The sequence below is a fragment of the Orcinus orca genome, chromosome 7, assembly GCF_937001465.1.
Source record: "Orcinus orca chromosome 7, mOrcOrc1.1, whole genome shotgun sequence".
Classification (NCBI taxonomy): domain Eukaryota; kingdom Metazoa; phylum Chordata; class Mammalia; order Artiodactyla; family Delphinidae; genus Orcinus; species Orcinus orca.
In genome coordinates this window covers 105,225,714-105,246,804 of record NC_064565.1, presented here as the reverse complement: position 1 = coordinate 105,246,804, position 21,091 = coordinate 105,225,714, and the positions used below count along the sequence as shown (strand labels likewise).

At 42.4% G+C, this 21,091-nt stretch overlaps 1 protein-coding gene across 3 annotated transcripts in view; it reads right to left on the bottom strand.

The window, feature by feature from the left end:
• SGPP2 (sphingosine-1-phosphate phosphatase 2) overlaps positions 1-21,091 on the bottom strand; it is a 125,327-nt gene that overhangs the window by 30,611 nt on the left and 73,625 nt on the right. For 2 of the 3 annotated variants that reach the window (XM_033426799.2, XM_004262658.3), the window contains exons 3-4: positions 13,293-13,472; positions 10,177-10,266 (exon numbers count right to left, since the gene is read on the bottom strand). In XM_033426799.2, coding sequence (XP_033282690.1) covers positions 10,177-10,266; positions 13,293-13,466 — 264 coding nt within the window. In that variant the 5' untranslated portion in view covers positions 13,467-13,472. The remainder of the gene's footprint in view (positions 1-10,176; positions 10,267-13,292; positions 13,473-21,091) is intronic. The other variant, XM_033426798.2, reaches the window with a different exon arrangement.

Sequence of the window (21,091 nt, the reverse complement as noted above, 5' to 3'; positions counted from 1 at the left end):
TTATATACGACTGTGTATTAGATTGAGGAGGGGCAGAACACTTATCACAAACTGCTTAAGGAATCCTTTTATTTTCACCAGGGAATCTCATGGGACAACTGTTTTCAGGAGTGTCGTGCAAAATGCACCAGAGAGAAATACCCTGCCTTCCTCACTCAGTGATATATTGTAGCAGATTTTTGTGTTACAGTTTTTTTTCCTTAAAATTGGAGTCTTTTTAGCCTTTATTTTTCTACCACTTGTATTTCTCTCCCTCTCTCGCCCCAGACCCCTCTGCCTTTTCTTATATTTAAGAGTATAATTTAATTTTTAAATTTACATACACTAAAATTCATTTTTTTTCATTTACAGTTCTATGAGTTTCGACAAATGTATAGACTTAGGGAACAACCACAGCCATCAGGATATGGAACAATGGTATCATCACCCCCAAAACTCTTTCGCTGGTCCTTTCCAGGCAAGCCCTGCCACCACCGTAGCTCCGGGCAACCACTGATATTTTCTCCATCACCGTAATTCTGCCTTTTCCTGACATAATATAAATTAATCATATAATATGTAGCCTTTTGATTCTGGCTTCTTTCTCTTAGCATAATTCAAAAGAGAACCATCATATATATATGAATATATATAAAATATATATATAATAAAGAAGGAAAGTCTGCCTTTTCCAACTACACTGACGGACCTTACAGGCATTAATGCTAAGTGAAATAAGTCAGACAGAGAAAGACAAACACTGTATGAAAGCACTTATACGTGGAATCTAAAAAAGCCAAACTCATAGAAACAGTAGAATGGTGGTTGCCTGAGGCTGGGAGGTGGGGGAAATGGAGAGATGTTGATCAAAGGGTACAAACTTCTAGCTATAAGATGAATAAGTTCTGGGGAATCTAATGAACAGCATCATGTCTATAATTAACACACTGTATTACCCAATTGAAAGTTGTAAGAGAGTAGATCTTAAATGTTATCACCACCAAAAAAAAAAGGTAATTATGTGAGGGGCTAGGGGTGTTAATTAACTTTTTTGGTTACCATTCTGCAATATATATGTATACCTAATTATCATATTATACACCTTAAACTTACATATGTTATATATCAATATCATCTCAATAAACTTATAAGAAAAAACAAGACAGGACCACCCAACATATTACATGAAACAGTAGTTTGTTCCTCGTTATTGTGGAGTATAATCCCTTGTGTGGATGTACCGAGGTCTGTTACTCAGTTCACCGGTTGAAGGGCATTTGTACTGTTTCCAATTTTTAGAGGTTATAAACAAAACTGCTCTATCAATAAATATTTAATTACATAATGTTCAACAGCTGAATATTGTTCCATATCCTGATATACAATTAATTTAATCTGGCAGTTCCTTATTGTTGCACATTTAGTCGTCTTCCATGTTTTCCTGTTTTAAATAACACTCTAATCTCATTCAAATGTATGTATTTGTTCAATTGCTCTTCAGGAGAAATTCTCAAGGAATTCCTAGGTCAAACGGTAGGCATCATACATTTTACTGCTTTTGATACATATTACATGAAAAAGTCCCTTAGGAGAATATCCAAGCACTCAATCCCTTATCAACATCGATTGCCGTCTTTTAATTTTTTACCAATCTCACAGGCAAAAATTTTAAAATGACATCTCATTTTTATTTGTACTTGTTTTATGACTTTTTTTATATCCCTGTAAATACAGGTGGCATTGGCGCCTCATATTCATTGGACATTTTTATTTTTTCTTTCGGGAACTGCCTATTCCTGTCTGTTTGTAGGCTGGGCTTTTGCTTTACATTAATCCTTTGCCTGGCACTTAATATATATTTTTTTATATACAGAAGCTTTTAAAAAATGGATGTAATCAGCTCTTCTAAACTTTTCTTTTGTGAATTATCACTTTTAATATCATGCCTAGAAAGGTCCTTCTCAATTTTATGTTTACATAAATATTCACTTATATTTTCTGTCTAATTTTTCCAAACGTTTGTTTGGGAAAACAGCATGAAGAATATAGGAGGCTTCCTGGCTGAGGCAGACAAAACGTCACTTCGCCCCCAGCACGCTGGGTTTGCTTCTGCCTTCATGGCTTTGAACTACTGATATAAAATATGCAGGATTCCTCTTTTCTAAGGGGTTCATCTGCCTTCTGAAGAAGGTGAATAGTTTATGAAACTAGATTGAATTTTCTTCCTATGATTGGATTTGGTTCCGAAATAAAGCTTTATTCTCTGGTTTCAGTGGTTAGTTGAATCACGGCAAAGCATTTCATATCCCTTTCTCTTTGTTCCACTAGTGGGACAAACTAGGAATAACTTAGAGAGCTGCAATGAAAATAACGTGCCAGTGCGTGCCAATATTTTCAGGAATGTCACAGCAACAGTGAGCATTTACGGCAGAAATTCGTGTACATATTTTCCCAAGGGGCCAAAGAATCTTTTTTAAAATAATCATGTAAATAAATGGGAAGGTATGATTCAATTTACAAAAGTTGATTTCACAAACAAATTTTGAAGACAGTGCTTTTTCCATTAAGAGAGGCATACAATTACAAGACGGGAAGAAGCCAGATTCCCAGCTGACCCACCAGTCTGGACCACTCTGGTTTCTGGTGTGAGAAGTAAATTTAATTTTCTTTAAAATAAATAAATAAATAAATAAAGAGGCACACGATTATAAGCTTACAGAAAAACTTCACCCTTCAATAAGACTGTAACACACTATATGATCCAAAAAGCAATAACCTAGGAAGAGAAAGAAAAATGGAGACTGGCTTCTACAGAAGGTTTAATCTGATCCCTTACTCTTATTTTATTAGTAAATGGGACTCACGTAGAACACAAATACAACCCACGGTAGTGTTGCATCTCAAATCTGTACTCTGGATCTGAATGTGCTTGTTTTTCATGAGCAGTTGGGAAAAGGAACGCATTCTCAATACATTCTAGACCTTAAGCATTTACCCGAGCTCCCTCTTCAGCAATCTGGGCTATACAGGTACTTTGGTGTCATTCTCACCAAGGTAAACTACCTGCTTCCCCATCACCACCTCACCTGCCCAGCTCAGCCTCAAGGGACCATCTCTGTAGCTGCAGACCTAGTCCATTTGGCTTGCCTGCCCAGACACCGGCTCCCCTCCCCCATCAGACTAACTGTTGGTTGTCACACTCCGGCAGGTCTGACAACACATCCTACTGGAGCAGCTTCTGAGGCTCCAGGCCACAGAATGTTAGAGGCCAACAATTGCAGGAGGAAGGATGTAAGTAGCTTCTGGTCTGAGGCAAACTGGCCCGGGACCGGACTGTGCCTGCTTTCAGCCCTTTAGGGCTTGGCCCACTGCCCCTAGGGACCTCCGAACCCTGCGTGATTCTGGTGCTTCGACCAACTTCTGTCTCTGCGTATCTTCTGTGGGCTGCACTCAAGGCTCAGTCCAGCTCCCCCTCCTAGATTTAGGGCATGTCCAGGAGTCTATGCACCTCACACAGAACAGGTGGAAAAAGTTACCCCAACTGTGGCTTTTTAGACGGCACTGAGAAAGGAGATAAAAAATTAATTTGCCTATGTTTGTTGTTAGGAATACAAACCATGAGCAGTTCTTGCTGGAAATTGTACAAAGTCCTAATTTTGGTTCAATTAATATAGAAGCATAAAGTGCCTTCAGTTTGCCTTTGTATCGTCCTAACAAATGGCTGTCTGGCTGTCTGAACTCCTCGTGTGGTGGTTTGACTAACGGCAATTTATTTTGTCTTAAAAACACACACACACACACAACAACAACAACTTTAAAAACAAGAGGGGATGAGTGTTTTACCATGAGCACTTATTACTTTTGAAACCAGAAATAATCCTCTATTTTAATGAAAGGGTAAAAATACTTCTCTCCAAGGTAAAGAGAAAAGAATGTGCATAATATTGTGGTGACTGATGCCTAGAAACACAACCAAATTCCCTTTTTATCTCAGTAACTAACTCACCCAACAGGGTATAACAAAGTAGAGCTTTGTAGGGTGTAATTTATATTACAATTCGCTTTCTCTCTATGTTAAGTAAGGCAGTTTGAAGTAAGACTTTTTTTTTTAAAAAAAAGTAGTTTCAAAGAACTTGAAAAAACACACCCAAAATGCTCTAGTCCAAAGCCAGAACATAGTTTTGTATGGTCTGCAGATAATTTAATATTTAAGAAACCTTTTCAACATTCTCCAACTCCAACCAAAACTAAAGCAATATTTAGGGGGAAAAAAAATGAGTAAGCAAATAAAACCTAATATCTATATAATTATTCACAGATCAAGCAATTTAGGGACAATAAAATAGAAGAGCATTTCAGCTAACTCAAGTTTAAAATAATGGAACAACTATTCACTAACCTAACAACAACAACAAAAATTCTGGCTAATTTTACTGTTAATATATTAGGGATGATTGCTTTATCAGTTAAGACTTAAAATCAATTGTGTATAAGTTGATTTATTTTCGGTTTCACAAACATAGTATGATCAGCCTTCTTGATTTTCTGTAGTCCTCCTTTCCCCACAAACATAACGTCCAGTTTTTGAGTCTTTCAAACAGTAGGAAAATGCAATGAGGTCAATGTACAAAGTATGTCACTGGTGCTTTGCCTGCCGTCTTCTGGCAACAGATGCATTTTATTTTGGAGAAGGGGCCCTCTCACACGCCAGTACTAACCCTAGCCGTCACTGCCAATCACAGCCCCTGTTCACATAGGCTGGCTTCTGGCCCAGCTTGTCCAATCACAATCCCCTGCATCCCCCTGGACAGTGTTTGGTACAGCAAGAGACTCATAATCCAGGCTAGACCAATGAAAGTCTCCACTAGAATCTTTTCAGGAGTAACACAGAAAGAATTTAAGCCTTGGGGTCTAGCATCAGAGAGAGGGCAGCCCAAGAGGATAGATCCACCATGTAGAGAGATACAGAAATGACCTAGGGGGCTTCCCTGGTGGCACAGTGGTTAAGAATCTGCCTGCCAATGCAAGGGACACGGGTTCGAGCCCTGGCCTGGGAAGATCCCACATGCCGCGGAGCAACTAAGCCTGTGCGCCACAACTATTGAGCCTGAGCTCTAGAGCCCACAAGCCACAACTACTGAGCCCACGTGCCACAACTACTGAAGCCTGCACACCTACAACCCGTGCTCCGCCACAAGAGAAGCCATGACAATGAGAAGCCCGTGCACCACAACAAAGACCCAACACAGCCATAAAAAAAAGAAAAGAACCCAGGGAAAGAGTGGGGGAGACTAGCAATAAAGATCTAGACCCTGAGGCCCACACTCCCAGTGGCCACCTGCACCTCTGTCCTTCCTACAGTGTGGTTATAAAAACCAGTGTAGGGCTTCCCTGGTGGCGCAGTGGTTGAAAGTCCACCTGCCGATGCAGGGGACGCGGGTTCATGCCCCAGGAGGACCCCACATGCCGCGGGGCGGCTGGGCCCGTGAGGCATGGCTGCTGAGCCTGCGCATCCGGAGCCTGTGCTCCACAACGGGAGAGGCCACAGCGGTGAGAGGCCCGCGTACCGCAAAAAAAAAAACAAACAAAAAAAACAGTGTATTTCCTCTCCAGCTTCAACAAGTTTGCGCTGGTTTCTGTTATTTGCATTCAAGGCATCCTGACTCACGCACAAGGTAACCACTTGAGTTTGGGCATTCTCAATCATGGTGAACTTACTTACTGGGTTGTTTTTCCAGTTTCCGTTCTTTGGGCACTGCCTTTGCAGCCCACAGGGGTGGCCTCTGGGGCCCTGTCTCTGCTCTGCAACCCTGCCTCCCTGCCAGGCTCCCATGCCCAAGGGTAACGCCCAATCCAATCAAAGTTTCATCTCTGAGAGTGAAGGTCTGGATGTGAGAGAGAAGTTGTTAGGATCTGCGTTCTGTGCACCGTGGCACTCTGCAGGGAGAGGAAGACACGTATGAAGCTTAGTTGTTCGGCCCCATCTGTGTTGGATTCCACGGGCTACCCCATCTTTCCAAGACATCCTACCCTCTCCCCTGCCCCTTCAGCTGGCTGTAATTGGTTCACTTTCCAAACCAAGGGAACATGAAATTATACACCGAAAAACTATTTCTGTAAATCATTGGTTAGGATGCTTTTTACGATGGGAAATGTACAATTTCAATAAAAATCAGCTTGGGCAATAAGGAACAGCCAGCCTACAGGTAGTGTGGCCCAGGTATGGTACAAGAATGTCATCAGGGCCCCTGTGTTTTATTTCCATGTTTTGCCATAAACAGTGCTGACTTCTCTCAAAGGTCGATTACCCCAAAGGCCCCAGTTGGGGCCACCTGTGTTGTTCTTCACATTCAGCAGGAGATGGAGAAACGTTTCCATGCATGGAAGAGCATCATCAGATTTGGAAATACTATCCTGGCAGTGGTGTCAGAACAGCTTTAAGACATCTTTAAGAGTCAGAACTAATTTGACTTGGTGACTACCTGACTGATGGGTGTGGGAAGAGAAGAGCTAGGACAGCGCCCAAGTTTCTCCCTTGGGCGTCCTGGTAGATAGAAGCAATGCCAGAGCTGGTTTGGCCGGATGGTGGCGCCACATGCAGGTTCAATGCCTCCCCATGCTTCACTCAGACCTGCCCAGGAGTCAGCCAGAGCCTGTCCAGAAGCCTGATCTCACAGCAAACCACTCACCTTTGACAAGAGAGATTTCTTACCAGGCGAGATAAGCAAATGACTGCTCTCTGTGAACTGTCCTTCCTGTTTACGCACGGAGAACCATTTATATGAAGCTGGTAGCCGCCTGAATGACTCCCGTGCTGTGAGCCTCCTAGCTGGGTGCAATTAGAGCCGTTCATGCTGTGGACACAGTGGCTGCCTATACAGCACCTGCCCCCACTTTCCTTATACCTTCCAACTCTTCTTTTGTCCAGGCTTGTGCCCTGGCCCAGCTCTAAGGGACAGTCTAATAGATGGCTCTCAACCCTGGCTGCACACTGAAATCAACTGAGGAACTTTGAAAAAACACCAATGCCTAGGACTGTATCTTTTATTGTGGTGAAAACCCCACATAGCGTAAATTTAACCATCTTAACCGTTTTAATGCGTACAGTTCAGTGGTATCAGGTACATTTACATTGTTGGGCAACATCACCACTGTCCACCTCCAGGACGTTTTCATCTTCCCAAACTGAAACTCTGTACCCATTAAATGATAACTCCTCATTCCCCCTCCCCTCAGGTTCTGGGAACCACCTTCTATTTTCTGTCTTTATGAATATAAGCAAAATCATAGAGTATTTGCTTTTGGTGATTGGTTTATTTCACTTAGCGTGATGTCTTCAAGTTTCTTCCATGCTGTAGTGTGTGTCAGAATTTCCTTCCTTTTCAAGGTGGAGTAATATTCCATTGCATGTATCTATCACATGTTATTTATCCACTCATCCATCCATGGACACTTGGGTTGCTTCTACATTTTGGCTACTGTGAATAATGCTGCTGCTATGATCGTAGATGTCCAAACATCCCCAAATATTTTCTTTAGTTTTCCATGGGGTTTGAATGTGCAGCCAAGGTTGAGAACCACCAGTGTGTGGCAGTCCCTAGAGGATGTGAAGAGTCCAGAGGAGAGGCACGCCACCTTAGCTGGCCTGATCCAGCTGTTCCATGCTAATTATAACACTTATCACAGCCAGCAATCAGTAAGCTCATACACCTGTCTCCATCAATAGATGCGGACACCTGGGAGGGGGAGGTAGGTTTTGTTTACCTCAGTATCTTCTAGGTCTAGCTCCAAGCCTGTGACCCTGCAGAAGCTTATTAAGTTGCTGCTAAATAAAGACAACCAATCCATAATTCAACTCCATCTTTCTATTAAAACTAACCATTCCCCTTTGCTACTAGAAATTAGGTACCATTCTACCCTGGGCCATGTCTGTGGCTGTGGAGCCTGACTCAGACCTGGGCCTGAGTCAGGGTTTCAGATCTTTTTTTTTTTTTTTAATTTTTTGGCCATACTGTGCAGCATGTGGGATCTTAGTTCCCCGACCAGGGATCGAACCCACACCCCCGCTTTAGAAGCGTGGAGTCTTAACCACTAGACCATCAGGGAAGTCCAGGGTTTCAGGTCTTTATGAGACAAAATTATACGTGTGAAGGAGTCCTGCACGGCAATGGTGGAGCAGGATGGGGGTGGGAGGAATAGTTGCTACTGCCCCTTGTTCCAGTTTTTTCTGGAACGGATGCTCCAAAATGAGTGGTGGGACCCATTCCTTAGATCTCAAAGAGAGGTCTAAACGATCTTCCCCACAAATTTGCGCTTCCCTACCCCCAACCCACTTTTAAAACTAAAGACAGACACGTAGCTGGATTTTTATTGAGGTGGGTTTTCTGTGCCCTCTATTCATGTCTGCAGCTCCACATTCTCATGTTTACTTTGGTTTTAATTTTAACCTGAGTTCCTAAGATCGCTTTTTATTAAAACCAATGGAAATTAAAAAGTAGCCCCAGATAAAAGAAATACTCAAACACCCGAGAGGGTTCTGCTTCATTCCATATTTAAGTCTGTGGACGTATTTGGAGAGAACCTCTCTATAATGAGGAGCAGTGGTGTAGCAAATTGAGAATGCTCTTCTCCCCTTTCCCCTTAAGTCTTAGAAGCCATGACACACACTGTGCAATGGGACGGGAACAGCAGGGACGTGTCTTGGTAGGTAGATAATAAGGCTGACCCCTAATTGCTCCCGTCGTATTTTCAAAATCTGGGCCCCCTTGCACCGGGCAGCACTCCAGGATCAGGGTAGGGCAAAACCAGCAAGGTCACACAAATGCAGGACTTTATTTCTGACTGGGATATTTTGCAGAAAGTTTCTGCATTGATTTTGGTTTTTTAAGTATCGCATGAAAATCATTTCTTTTGATTCTGGAGTTGTTTGGCACCCCTTCAATTTCCTGCCTGACTTGCCTCACCCTGGGTCCAGCCCTGACTCCACTCACGTCCCCGCTTTCCTTGGAGTTATAATTTGTTTTTTTCTTGAGAGGAAAGCATGATGTTGCTCTCTGCATCTCATGCAGCCACAAACATCTTTCTCCGGGTTTACTTCCTCCTTGTTCTCTTCTTCTGCCCATTTTGACAAACTCTCTCCCTAAATCCGTTCACCTCTGCGGCTTCTGCCGTTCCACACCGCCCCCCCGCCACCTTTCCCAGGATGACCAACATCAGGTACCAGGAAGAGATACAAGAGGGCCAGTGAAGGCCGGCGTTTCCCTCTGAGGCCTTTTTTTTTTTTTTTGCGGTACGCGGGCCTCTCACTGTTGTGGCCTCTCCCGTTGCGGAGCACAGGCTCCGGACGCGCAGGCTCAGCGGCCATGGCTCACGGGCCCAGCCGCTCCGCGGCATGTGGGATCTTACCGGACCGGGCACGAACCCGCGTCCCCTGCATCGGCAGGCGGACTCTCAACCACTGTGCCACAAGGGAAGCCCCCCTGAGGTCTTCTGCTAACATAATTTTTCAGCTTCACGTGCAGAGTAACACAATAAGCAAGGGCCTAGTCCTTTTTAAAGAAACCTTTCTTGCAGCAATTATGATGATAAATAGTGCCCTTGGTAAACCATGGCCAGCATTATGCTCTGCAACTCCAAGGTAGCTGGCTGGAACACTAGGAAATAGAACTGAGTAATTTTAACTGTGCTAACTATGGAAGCCCTGAAAAAAATGCCTAATACGGTAAAAACATGGACAGCTCTTTAAACGCAAAGCCAGTATGGAAGGAAGTGAGCTCATGATTTGGGCTCTTTTGAGCTGGTGGGACTCCTACCCTGCAAGGGCAGCTGAGACCCCCAAATTTCACACCCACATCTTCGAGGACCAAGTGGAGGACTTCATCCATCACTCACATCCCTGACCCTGGGTGTTTTTCTGCACCTCTTGTTGCATCATCAGTAAACCGGCATGTAAACAAACTACCTGAATCTTTGTTACCATCCTAGCTTCCAAGTCATGAGGGTCTAGCCCAGTTCAGCCTCCTTCACATCATCTTAATGATTCATTACTATTATTATACATGTGCCAGAAGATAATAATTCCGTAATTCATTGGCCTGATGGGAAATATAATGACATATGCAAATAACTTTTAATAAACACATACTAACCACACTCCTATTCAGATAATCACCCCAAGACCTGCCCACAACGGCTTACCAGGACTGTGTGCATCCCAGTGTAAAGTCGGCTGAGACTCACCAACGTGGAAAACGCCACAGCCGTCATCAGTCCCAAAACAAAGGGATACTGCAGGGGGAGAAGAGAAAACAAGGACATTGGGTCAGGTTCAGACACATACAATTTGATGCTGTGGAAAGGAATAGGATTTCTGATCCCGTAACTCCTAGTCTCAATCTCATATTCCCTAGACCAGCAGTCTGATGATCTAAAATCACTTGAAAAATGGGAAAACTAAGGAAAGAGAAAGGGAAGATGTCTAGGAATATAGTTCTGGAAGGAAGTCTCACAACATATTGACATGCAAATAAGACACAGTAGGAAACTTGACCTTAGCTATGGTGCTACAAGTTTTAATGGAGTAAATAATTTTTTATTTCTACTTTTAGATTAAAACTTATGAAATATACAGTATTTCCAAGAGGCAAGGTAGATAGACAGTGCTGTCATTTGGAAGTCCAGCTAGCTACTTCCCCATCATGTGCTGTGATGATAAAGCCTGGCAACAACCAGCTTCTTGAGGAAGCCTGGGAACAACAGCCCCATGTTAAGACTGGGCATATTTCTGTACAGATGTCAAGGCAAGAGTCCAGACTTCACTGAATCTTGACATTTACTCGTGAGTAATGAAAACAGCTGGAGGAGTCTGGCTAATGACGAGTCACATAAAGAACACACAAATATCCTGCTTATGAGCTAGACACAGAGCTGTAATCCAGTTGCTTCAGCTACTGATGTCTGTGGTCTTCCGTGGTAATAAGGATGAAGACGATAGAGAACTGTCTATATTATGTGAAGTGCTTTATGGTCACTATCTCATGTATCTTCACACAACCGTATGAAATAGGTTCTATTACTAGCCCCAGTCCACAGATGAGGAAACCCTTAACCTTGATAATAAGTTGCATTAGTATCGAACTTTAGCACAAAGATGCTTGCCCATCCATCACCCCTCACAACAGGAGCTGGGGCTCAGAGAGGTACAATGACTTGCCCAAGGTCACACAGCCAGTAGTGACACAGTCTGAACCAGAAGCCACATCTTCCGAGTACAAGCCCAGCATGTTCTTTCCAATGCAACATCTGAGTATAATAACACAGGGTTGTGCATCTTTTCTTAAGATTTATCATTAACTGGGTCTCTGATTTTAATCGAAAAAGTGTTGAAAATTAATGAGTTAATGCATTCAGAATTTAGAGGTTGGTATTCGCCTGAACACATATTTATATAAATAAACCCACTGTTAGAGCTACTCATGAGTATATAACCCCAAAAGCTGAAGACATTTATTATTAAAAAATTAAATAGCAAAGAAGTGCATAACAACTCAGGCCTTACGAAAACTATTGTGGGACTTCCCTGGCGGTACAGTGATTAAGACTCTGCACTTCCACTGCAGGGGGCACAGGTTTGATCCCTGGTCGGGGAATTAACATCCCGCATGCCGAGTGGTGCGGCCAGAAAAAGAAAAAAGAAAAGAAAATCGTTTCATCACGTAAGCTGTAAAGACATTTTTAAGAAGATCCAGGTGGCCTTAAAATGAGCGTATAAATGATTGTTGTTGCTTTCCTGCAGTCAGCGCCATTGATTTTTTTTTTTTTTTTGATTTTTGTTGATTTTTTCCTAAGAGAACCATGTTCACAGGCTTCTCTTGATGCTGACAGCAGCCCGATGGGGGTCAGTGTTGGGCCCACTGTGTCCTTCTGGGGCAGACGGCACGGGATATGACATAGCTCAGAAGTCTGCATTCAATTAATTCCGATAGTACTGGGGAGCTCAGACATTGCTTGATCCTGGCATGACATTTAAGTTACAAAAAAAGATTATACCTAGTTCGATATGATACTATACACTTGTCCCTTTCCCATTTAGGAAACTGAGATCTGACCCCAGGTGACCAGGTAGCAGACCAGGTACAGCCAGGACCTGACACTAACCTTATCCTCTTCCAATCACATCAGGCTGACACCCCATTTTTGTACAACCTGGAACATGGAACATCCCTGGGTTTCTGGTGTAGAGGAGCAGGAGAAGCAATACTATCATTTACATACAAGGCTGCTAGAGTTCATGAAATCTAAATTTTCCAACGGGTAAAAGGTAAAATTTCTGAAATTGAGCACAAAATTAGAGCAAGAGTTCTCAGAAAGGAAAAATAAATCTTCACTGCAGTAATAGTATAGATTTTAAAAGGTCTTACTATAACTAGCATTTAAGCAGATATTAAGTGAAATTCTTCTATTTTCAACAGTTATTAATCACCTGTCATTTAGACAGCTTTCTAGAAAATATGGAATGATTATTTCTAACGGTTGAGCCCCCAAAAAAGGCAGAGACATCTCTGGGGGCTAATTTGGGAACAGACTATTTCACCTGGGCCCTGGGACACGTAGCTGGAGGATTTGGTGAAACCATCTCAGCCCTGGAGGATCATTTACTAGGATATAAACCCCTCGAGTCTCTTGCAAACAGAGGATGAGAGCACCTATTCAGTGCCATCTGGTCGGGCAGCTCAGGGTGAAAATGCTTTTGGAAGCGGGATGCCACACACCCGGATTATGTTTGTGGTGCTGTTGTCATTATTATTTTTTTTAATTAACTAATTTATTTTTGCTGTGTTGGGTCTTCGTTTCTGTGCGAGGGCTTTCTCTAGTTGAGGCGAGCCAGGGCCACTCTTCATCGTGGTGCGCGGGCCTCTCTTGTTGCGGAGCACAGGCTCCAGACGCGCAGGCTCAGTAGTTGTGGCTCACGGGCCCAGCCGCTCTGTGGCATGTGGGATCCTCCCAGACCAGGGCTCGAACCCGTGTCCCCTGCATCGGCAGGCGGACTCTCAATCAGTGCATCACCAGGGAAGCCCCTGTTGTCATTAATGGTGTCCACTTTCACTCTTGGGCACAACCTGCTTTGGGTACTAAATCATATGGTCACTTCATTTATAAAGAAATTGTCACTGACTGCTCAGTAAATTTTTGTTCCCCATCTTTATTTCATAGACTTCAAAGTCCTTCAAAAAAAGAAAATCCTGAAGGGAAACTCTTTGCTGCCTCATCGTACGGATGGTGTTACACGGGAGGAAGGGGAGTCTGCGCCTTACCTGGTATCTGTCCGTGGTAGAGATAAGGAGGGTGAAGGAGATGGCGGTGGCTGCCATGGCGTGGGTGGACGGCATCCCATACTCAGCGATCACTCTCTTCTCCAGTTTCACAACAGGAGGGGAGAAGGGGCGGGGCCACTTCAAGACATCCTTGGCCACCTGGCCAATATACATCACCAACTGCCAAACCAAAGGATGGAGGTAAGTCTAACCAAATGAGCAAAATAAACTCCTAGGTTCTATGAATTTATTTTGAGGTTTCCTGTTGGTTGGCTGAAATCACCTTTCTCTCTGACCCAGCGGCCTATGGGGAAGTCTTGTAGGAAGACATTTTAGTTGTTAAAAAGAGAAACAGGCCGGGACTTCCCTGGTGGCGCAGTGGTTAAGAATCCGCGTGCCAATGCAGGGGACACGGGTATGATCCCTGGTCCGGGATGATCCCACATGCTGCGGAGCAACTAAGCCTGTGTGCCACAACTACTGAGCCTGTGTGCCACAACTACTGAAGCCCACGTGCCTGGAGCCCGTGCTCCGCAACAAGAGAAGCCACCATGAGAGGCCCACGCACCGCAACAAAGGGAAGCCCTTGCTCTCTGCAACCAGGGAAGGTCCAGGCACAGCAACAAAGACCCAACACAGCAAATAAATAAATAAATACATAAATAAATAAATTTCTAAACAAAAAAGAGAAAAGAGAAACAGCCCTTCTGGATTCCAGAGGGTCACTGGGCAACTAAGATATGACACTAACACGTCTTACTTATTTTGGTCATATATTTAACATTTGTATAGCTGGTATGTGTGCCAAGCACTGGTCTAAGAACTTTACAAATATTAACTCACTTAATCCAATAGTACCTGTAGAATGCAGACCCATTTTACAGAGGGGTAAACCATTGTACATAGTTAGTAAGTGGCAAGACTTAATGGATTCAAATCCAGAGAGTCTGGCTTCAAAAAATATGTGCCTTAAACTACCACGGTAATCTTCGGTGATGGTCCTGGACTAAGAAGTTAATACTCAATCAGACAGCCCTTCTTTTCAAGTTTTAACCAAAAAAGTGACTTCTGGCTTAAAATTTTTTGAATGCCACTGTTACTCCTGATGTATGCAGGCAACACACTGGATATAGTTTAACTTTTTTCAGTACTCGAGAGCGTCATACAATAAATGGCGTGACTATTTTCAACCCTAAAATCAACACAGCTCAATCTGGAAGTTTCTCAATTGAATTCTTTTTTTTCCATGATGCCATTAATGAAAAAAATCCCTTTCTCTTTTTCCCTTAAAGTACAACACAGATATCAGAATTGATTTCCATACCCTCCTGAGATGAATAGGACCGTTAACAATAGACTTATTTACTTTGTCAGAGAGCTTCACAGGACATTTCCGTGATGTTATAAAAGAGGGAGAAGCAACCCATTCACTTAAGTCTCTGCATTTGCAACCCAAAGTGTGGTCCGAGGAGAGGCAGCATCCACACCACCCGAGTGCTGTTCTAAGATGCAGAATCTCAGGCCCCAGCCTGCACCTATGGAATTGGAACCCTCATTTTCACAAGACTCCCGGGTGGTTCATGCGCACGTGAGAATTTGAGAAGCACGGCCGGCTTTACACTGTATTCTTGCGCAGGTCACTTTGTCATGGGCTTTAATTATAAACCTCCTCATCTTACCATGATCGCATTGATCTTACTAGGGCTTTATTTAGCTTGTGATGGATGGAGTTACTTGGCTTTGGAACAAAACCCGCTATGAAGGACTATTTCAAAATACTTTTGATTAGTCAGCCAGATTGCTTTAGAGTTTCCCACATTGTGGTACTTTCTTTTAACTCATCTAGTTGCCGGTGAATTCTGAACATTATCCCAGCACACTCAGTATCCCCCAGAAGACGCTGCATATGTTTTTGTGCTCTGCTGCCACTTTGCTCTGGGTTAAAAATCAAGAACCACTGTCTGTGCACAGCAGGCCAAATCCACAGGCTTTAAAGCCTCAGTGACAATCACTCCAAATTCCATAGCTGCGATTTCTAATCAGACTTTGAAACTTAACCTCTTTACCATCCCCTTATTACCAGAAACTACTGTTTTGGAAACCAGCTTACTCTTTTATGTTTCTGCCTCTCCCTCCTGTGAACCTATAAAAACCACATCAGACCGACTATTTTCTGGGGAGTTGGAAAACTTGCAGATGTTGTTGACTACTAAGAATTTCTCAGAAGATGCTAGGATATAAATGTTTCTCAACCCTGCCCCTTCCCCACTCATCAACATCAAAAAGAATATTACAGGCATTACGACTAACTCCAGTTCACTCAAAAATACACAGAATCTTCAGACAGGAAACGTTAAAATCATAGAGTGAAGACAGACTGTGCGACCCTCATTCAGACAAAACTTAATCTCCTTGAAGTCCATGAGTTTCTTCGACTTCATTTATCTTTTGCCTTCTATATCTGAAGGATGTTTTTAAGAACGAGGACAATTGTTCATTTTATTTAAAAGTGTTCCCATAGCAGCACACTGTTTCTGATCAATAAGTTTCAAATAGCAATTACTGTCATGACAGAGCTCTTCAAACCAGAGAGAGTGGAGCTATGTTTTTCAGGTTGTAGGGAAAGAGTACCACTCACAGGGTGACAAGTCCTGTCTCTGTCAGTTTGCATTCATTACAGCAAACTGTGCCCAGCCCTGTATTAGGTCTCCAACCTTGAGTGGAGAAAACAGTCACACAGAGGATCTCATCATAATGCAAATATGCTTTGGAAAAAAATTATCCACAGAATTATATGGGTATGTATATATGTAGAGACAGACTTTGGTTCAACCCGAGACACTGGGAGCACTGAGGTGGAACGTTAAAGGAAGATTGTTTAAGATGAGGGGTAGATAGAGAAGCATCCACTTCGCAAGAATAGAGAAGGCTTAGAGAAGCGATGTTGGGTGGTATGCAGAGGGACCTCCGAGGCAGTTAGGACCAGCGGAGTTTAAATTGTGGGGCACACCATTACACATCAGTTAGAATGGCTGAGATGAAAGGAACTGACCATACCAGGTGTTGGGAGGATATGGGGAGTACCTGGAACCCTCATACAGCACTGGAGCAGGTGCAAAATGATACAACCACTTTGGAAAAGCAGTTTGACAGCTTCTTAAAAAGTTAAAACATATGATTTCCGCACGACCCAGCCATGCCGATCCTAGGTATTTACCCTCAAAGAGTGAAAGCGTAAGTCACGCAAAGATCTGTCTATGACTATTGACGGCAGCTTCTTTGTAACGGCCCCAAACCGGCAACAACCCAATTTCCATCAACAGGTGAATAGGTAAACAAATTGTGGTATAATCATACAACTGAATACTTCGCGGCAAGAACAAAAAAAAATAAACTATAGATATCACGCTACAGCATGGATGAATCTTAAAATAATTATGCTGAATGAATGATGAATCTTAAAATAATTATGCTGAATGAATAATTATGCAAATTGTGGTATAATCATACAACTGAATACTTCGCAGCAAAAACGAAATAATAAACTATAGATATCATGCTACAGCATGGACGAATCTTAAAATAATTGTGCTGAATGAAGAAGCCAGGTCAAAAACAAACAAAAGTACATACTCTATGATTTTGTTTATATAAAATTCTTGGAAATAGAAATGACTCTATAGGATAGAAAGCCGATTGGTGGTGGCCAGAAAGGCGGGAAAGAAATTACAAATGGGCATGAGGAAACTTCTGGGTAATGAAGTTTTAATTATGTCTTAACTATGTTTTAATTATGTCTGTCTTAATTATGGTGATAATTTTAGGGGTATGGACCGATATCAAAATGTGCCAAGTTGTACATTTTAAATACGTGTAAACTTTGTGAATACACTAAAAATGATTGAATCATACGCTTTAAAAGAATGAATTGAGTAGTATGTGAATTATACCTCAATAAAACTGAGTACGTACAGTTTATTCCATGTCAGTCACATCTTAAAAAGTTGTTGTCTTAGCCAGCTTGGGCTGCTATAACCACCAACCACAGACTGCGTGGCTTATAAACAGGAAGTTATCTCTCTCAGTTCCGGAGGATGCAGTGCAAGACCAAGGCACTGGCAGATTCAGTACCTGGTGAGCGCCTGTTTCCTGGATCACAGACAGTCACCTTTATAGCACTAAAAGAAATGAGCTTTCAAGCCATGAAAAGACATGCAAGAATCTTAAACGCACAGTACCAAGTGAAAGAAACCAATGCGGAAAGGTTACATACTGTATGAATTCATTTATATGACATTTTGATAAAAGCAAACTAGGGAGATGGTAAAAAGATCAGTGATTGCTGGGGGCTGGGGACATGGGTAAGTGGTGCACAGAGAATTTTTAGGGCATTGACACTATTCTGTCTGATACTCTAATGGCGAATACACATCATGACACATTTGTCCAAACCTATGGAATGTACAACACCAAGAGTGAGCTCTAATGTAAACTAAGGCCGTTGGGTGCCAGTGTAGGATCCTCAGTTGTAACAAATGTCCCAGTCTGGTGGACGGGATGCATGTGTGGGTACAGGGGGTATACAGGAACTCTCTATACTTCCTGCTCAATTTTGCTGTGAACCTAAAACTACTCTAAAAGTAAAGTCTATTAAAAAGAGTACTACGGCAGAAGAGAACTATTTCTCCATTTAGTTCACAGTAAAGAGTATAATGATTAACTCAGTATGGCTTGCCCTCCACGGAGGACTTTGCTCTGTCTTCTTGAAAGGCCCTTCTACCCAAAGGGACCAAATTAAGTTCCATCATCCATCATGCTCCTTTGGGCTGAGGCCCCCAAGGCCTATGTGTAAAAGCGAAAATCCACGGGGAGGCAGGGCAGGAAGCAATTATAGCTCATTAACGCCTCAGCACCCTAGCTGGGTCCCCTGCATGGTGCTGGGGCCCCGGAGCGTTTCATGATGAGGAATTAGCCTACTTGCTTACTTCTTCCCTAATTAATGTATAGGTGGAAAGGAAATCCAGTTCTCTGGATCGTCTACTGTTGACCCCAAGCAGACAAAAGGCTTTTCTAGAGAACCAATTCTGTCAAAATGAAATGTGTCTTCACAACTTAGAAGAATTTCCCATCTGGCATCTGTCCTTGATGGCTGGGCTCTTTGGGGCCAGCAGAGAAAACTGTGCTTTTTCTCTTAATGTGGTGGGCCTTCCTAGTTATTACAATCCAAAATGACAATTTTTCTATGTCTAACACAGCTCTGATGAACAGAATTTAGTCTTCACGCCCGGATAAATGAAACCTAGATAGTTTAGGAAACAGAAGGTCCTTGAAATAACATTACTAGTAAAGCAGCCGCGGGATTTTAGACAACAGCCATACATTTATTGTTTACGCTCTGAGACTGCTGCCTGCCCCCACTCCCACCTCTGTCCTCCTTCCAAAGCATCCCCATCCCGTCGTGTGAAGGCTCCCCTGTTTTTATAATAAAAGCTGAATCCTCTGCAAAACAGAGGGAGCACCGAGAGGCTCTTTTCAAATTTCACCCGCCCCCCCTCCCCCAAACACACACAAATTATGATAAACTCTAACATCTTTCTTCCCTCTGGCTACACCCTCAGCCCACTTCACCATGGGAAATCACAGTGCAAGTGATTAACTAACAGGGATGTAAGGTATCCCTCAGCTCTCATGGGACAGAAACACTGAATCACTGGGATTTATAGTCTATCCATGGATTTGTTTTTAAAAAGTCAGGAATTAGTTTCACCATTCTAGAGAACAATGAGATGTAACCCAAAGACCACAGCTTCTCTACCCATCCCATTTCTTAATCTGTCCAAGTGACGCTCATTCCCCTTCTTCTCAGGTTACTAACATGATAATTTGGATAAAGAAAGATCAGACACCAAACTGTCTCACTCCTAGGTACATACTCAAGAACACTGAAAATTATGTCCTCACGGAAACTTGTACATGAATATAATATTCTCAACATTATCCTTCACAATAGCCCCGAAGTTTAAACCCAAATGTTCATCAACTGATGAATGCATAAACAAAATGGGGTATATCCTTACAATGAAACATTATTTGACCTTAAAAAACGAAGTACTGATACATGCTACAAGGATCAACTTTGAAAATAGTGTGCTAAGTGAAAGAAGCCAAACAAGAAAAGGACAAACATTGTATGATTCCATTTATATGAAGTGTTCGGAACAGGCAAATCCACAGAGATGGAAAGTAGATTAGTGGTTGTCTAGGGCGGGATGGGGGGGTAGGGGAAGGGGAGTGAGTGCTAGTAAATATGGGGGTTCTTTTTAGGGAGATGAAAATGTTCTGGAGGTAGACATTGGTTGCACAACTTTGTGAATATACTAAAACCACTGAATCATATTCTTTTAAAAGGTTAATACTAATGGTAGCCCACTGAAAAAAAGATAAACTAGACATAAAGATGGGTTCTGAAATACCTCTTCTATGTGCCCTTGAAGTCTTTTGCTCCCAAATGCTATTAACAATGCCTTCAAATACTGATTCAATAGAAGCAGCTATGGCTTCTATTAATATTTTCTTCTAAAGTCCTGCCCACCTCTGCTCCCAACCCCAGTTCTACAGGGCACTGAGGTGGCGACCACACATGACACAGAGAAAGCTGCTGAAAATCTACCTACTCAAACCCATGAGTATGGGATTCATTTCAAGAGCAATTTTAATCTCTGGAGGCTTTTCAGATCAACAGTTTTACAAAAAAAGACTGACTGCATTAGCCTGTGTGTGTTTTTGTTTATTCAGTGTTCAGTCTTTTTTTTCCTCCCTAGAATACACACTGCTCTGTGGTCTCCTATTTGGCTTCAGGGAGTGAATTAAAAGCAGGTCTTTGTTATGGTTATTTGGGAACATTCTAGAGACTACTGCTTACCATCCAGTGTAAAAAGTTGTTTTCAATTGGTGAATGTCCTCTCCTACTTGTGGCATCATTTTTATTTACTTTTTAAAATTCACAGCCCTTCTATAGTGTATGTCATATGGGTTTGTGTGTGTTTGTAGAGGGTGGCGTGACGGTGAGTCACTTGGACAAGCAGGTGTAATTTCAAACTAATAAAATTTCATTCCACGCCTGAAACACCAAAACAAAGAAACTACAGAGCAAACACCGTAAATCACAGAAGACTCTCAGCAAACTGGTCTTGACATATTCCAGGTTCTGTAAAAATGGAGATACAATAACGAAAGCACAAATGGCAGGTGAGAAAAATAAAATGATTAAGTGACATTTTCCTGTTCTTTCTAATGCTCCATTTTTTTCAAGTTCAGATCTGCGTCTGAAATTTTTGAAGACAAACACTAAAGGTACAAAGATTAGTAATTAAGTCATAGGTGTATGCATGTCTACCTTTAGGAAAGTTACTTTAAAACATCTGAGGTTTCTTTTCGTTATCAAGGAGGACTTGGGTTAAATAATAACTAAGATTTGTGCAGTGACTTTTTAAGTGTATTTTCATAGACATTACTTTAATATTCATATCATTCCTGTTTTACAGATGAAGAAATTGAGGCTTAAAGAAGGTGAACGTCCTCCTAGAGAAAATACAATGCGAGTAGAGAAGCTGGGCTTGAATTTCGCTCTGAGGCCAAATCCTATGGTCTTTTCACCACGCCTCCCCTCCCCCAACCTGGCATGACAATTATTACTGAGACCAGATACCTATTTTTAAAGAACCCAAATTCTGTGATCCTAACCCATTATATCCATGTAACACTCACTAGAGGCCACCTGGCTGCCCTTGGGGCTAAGA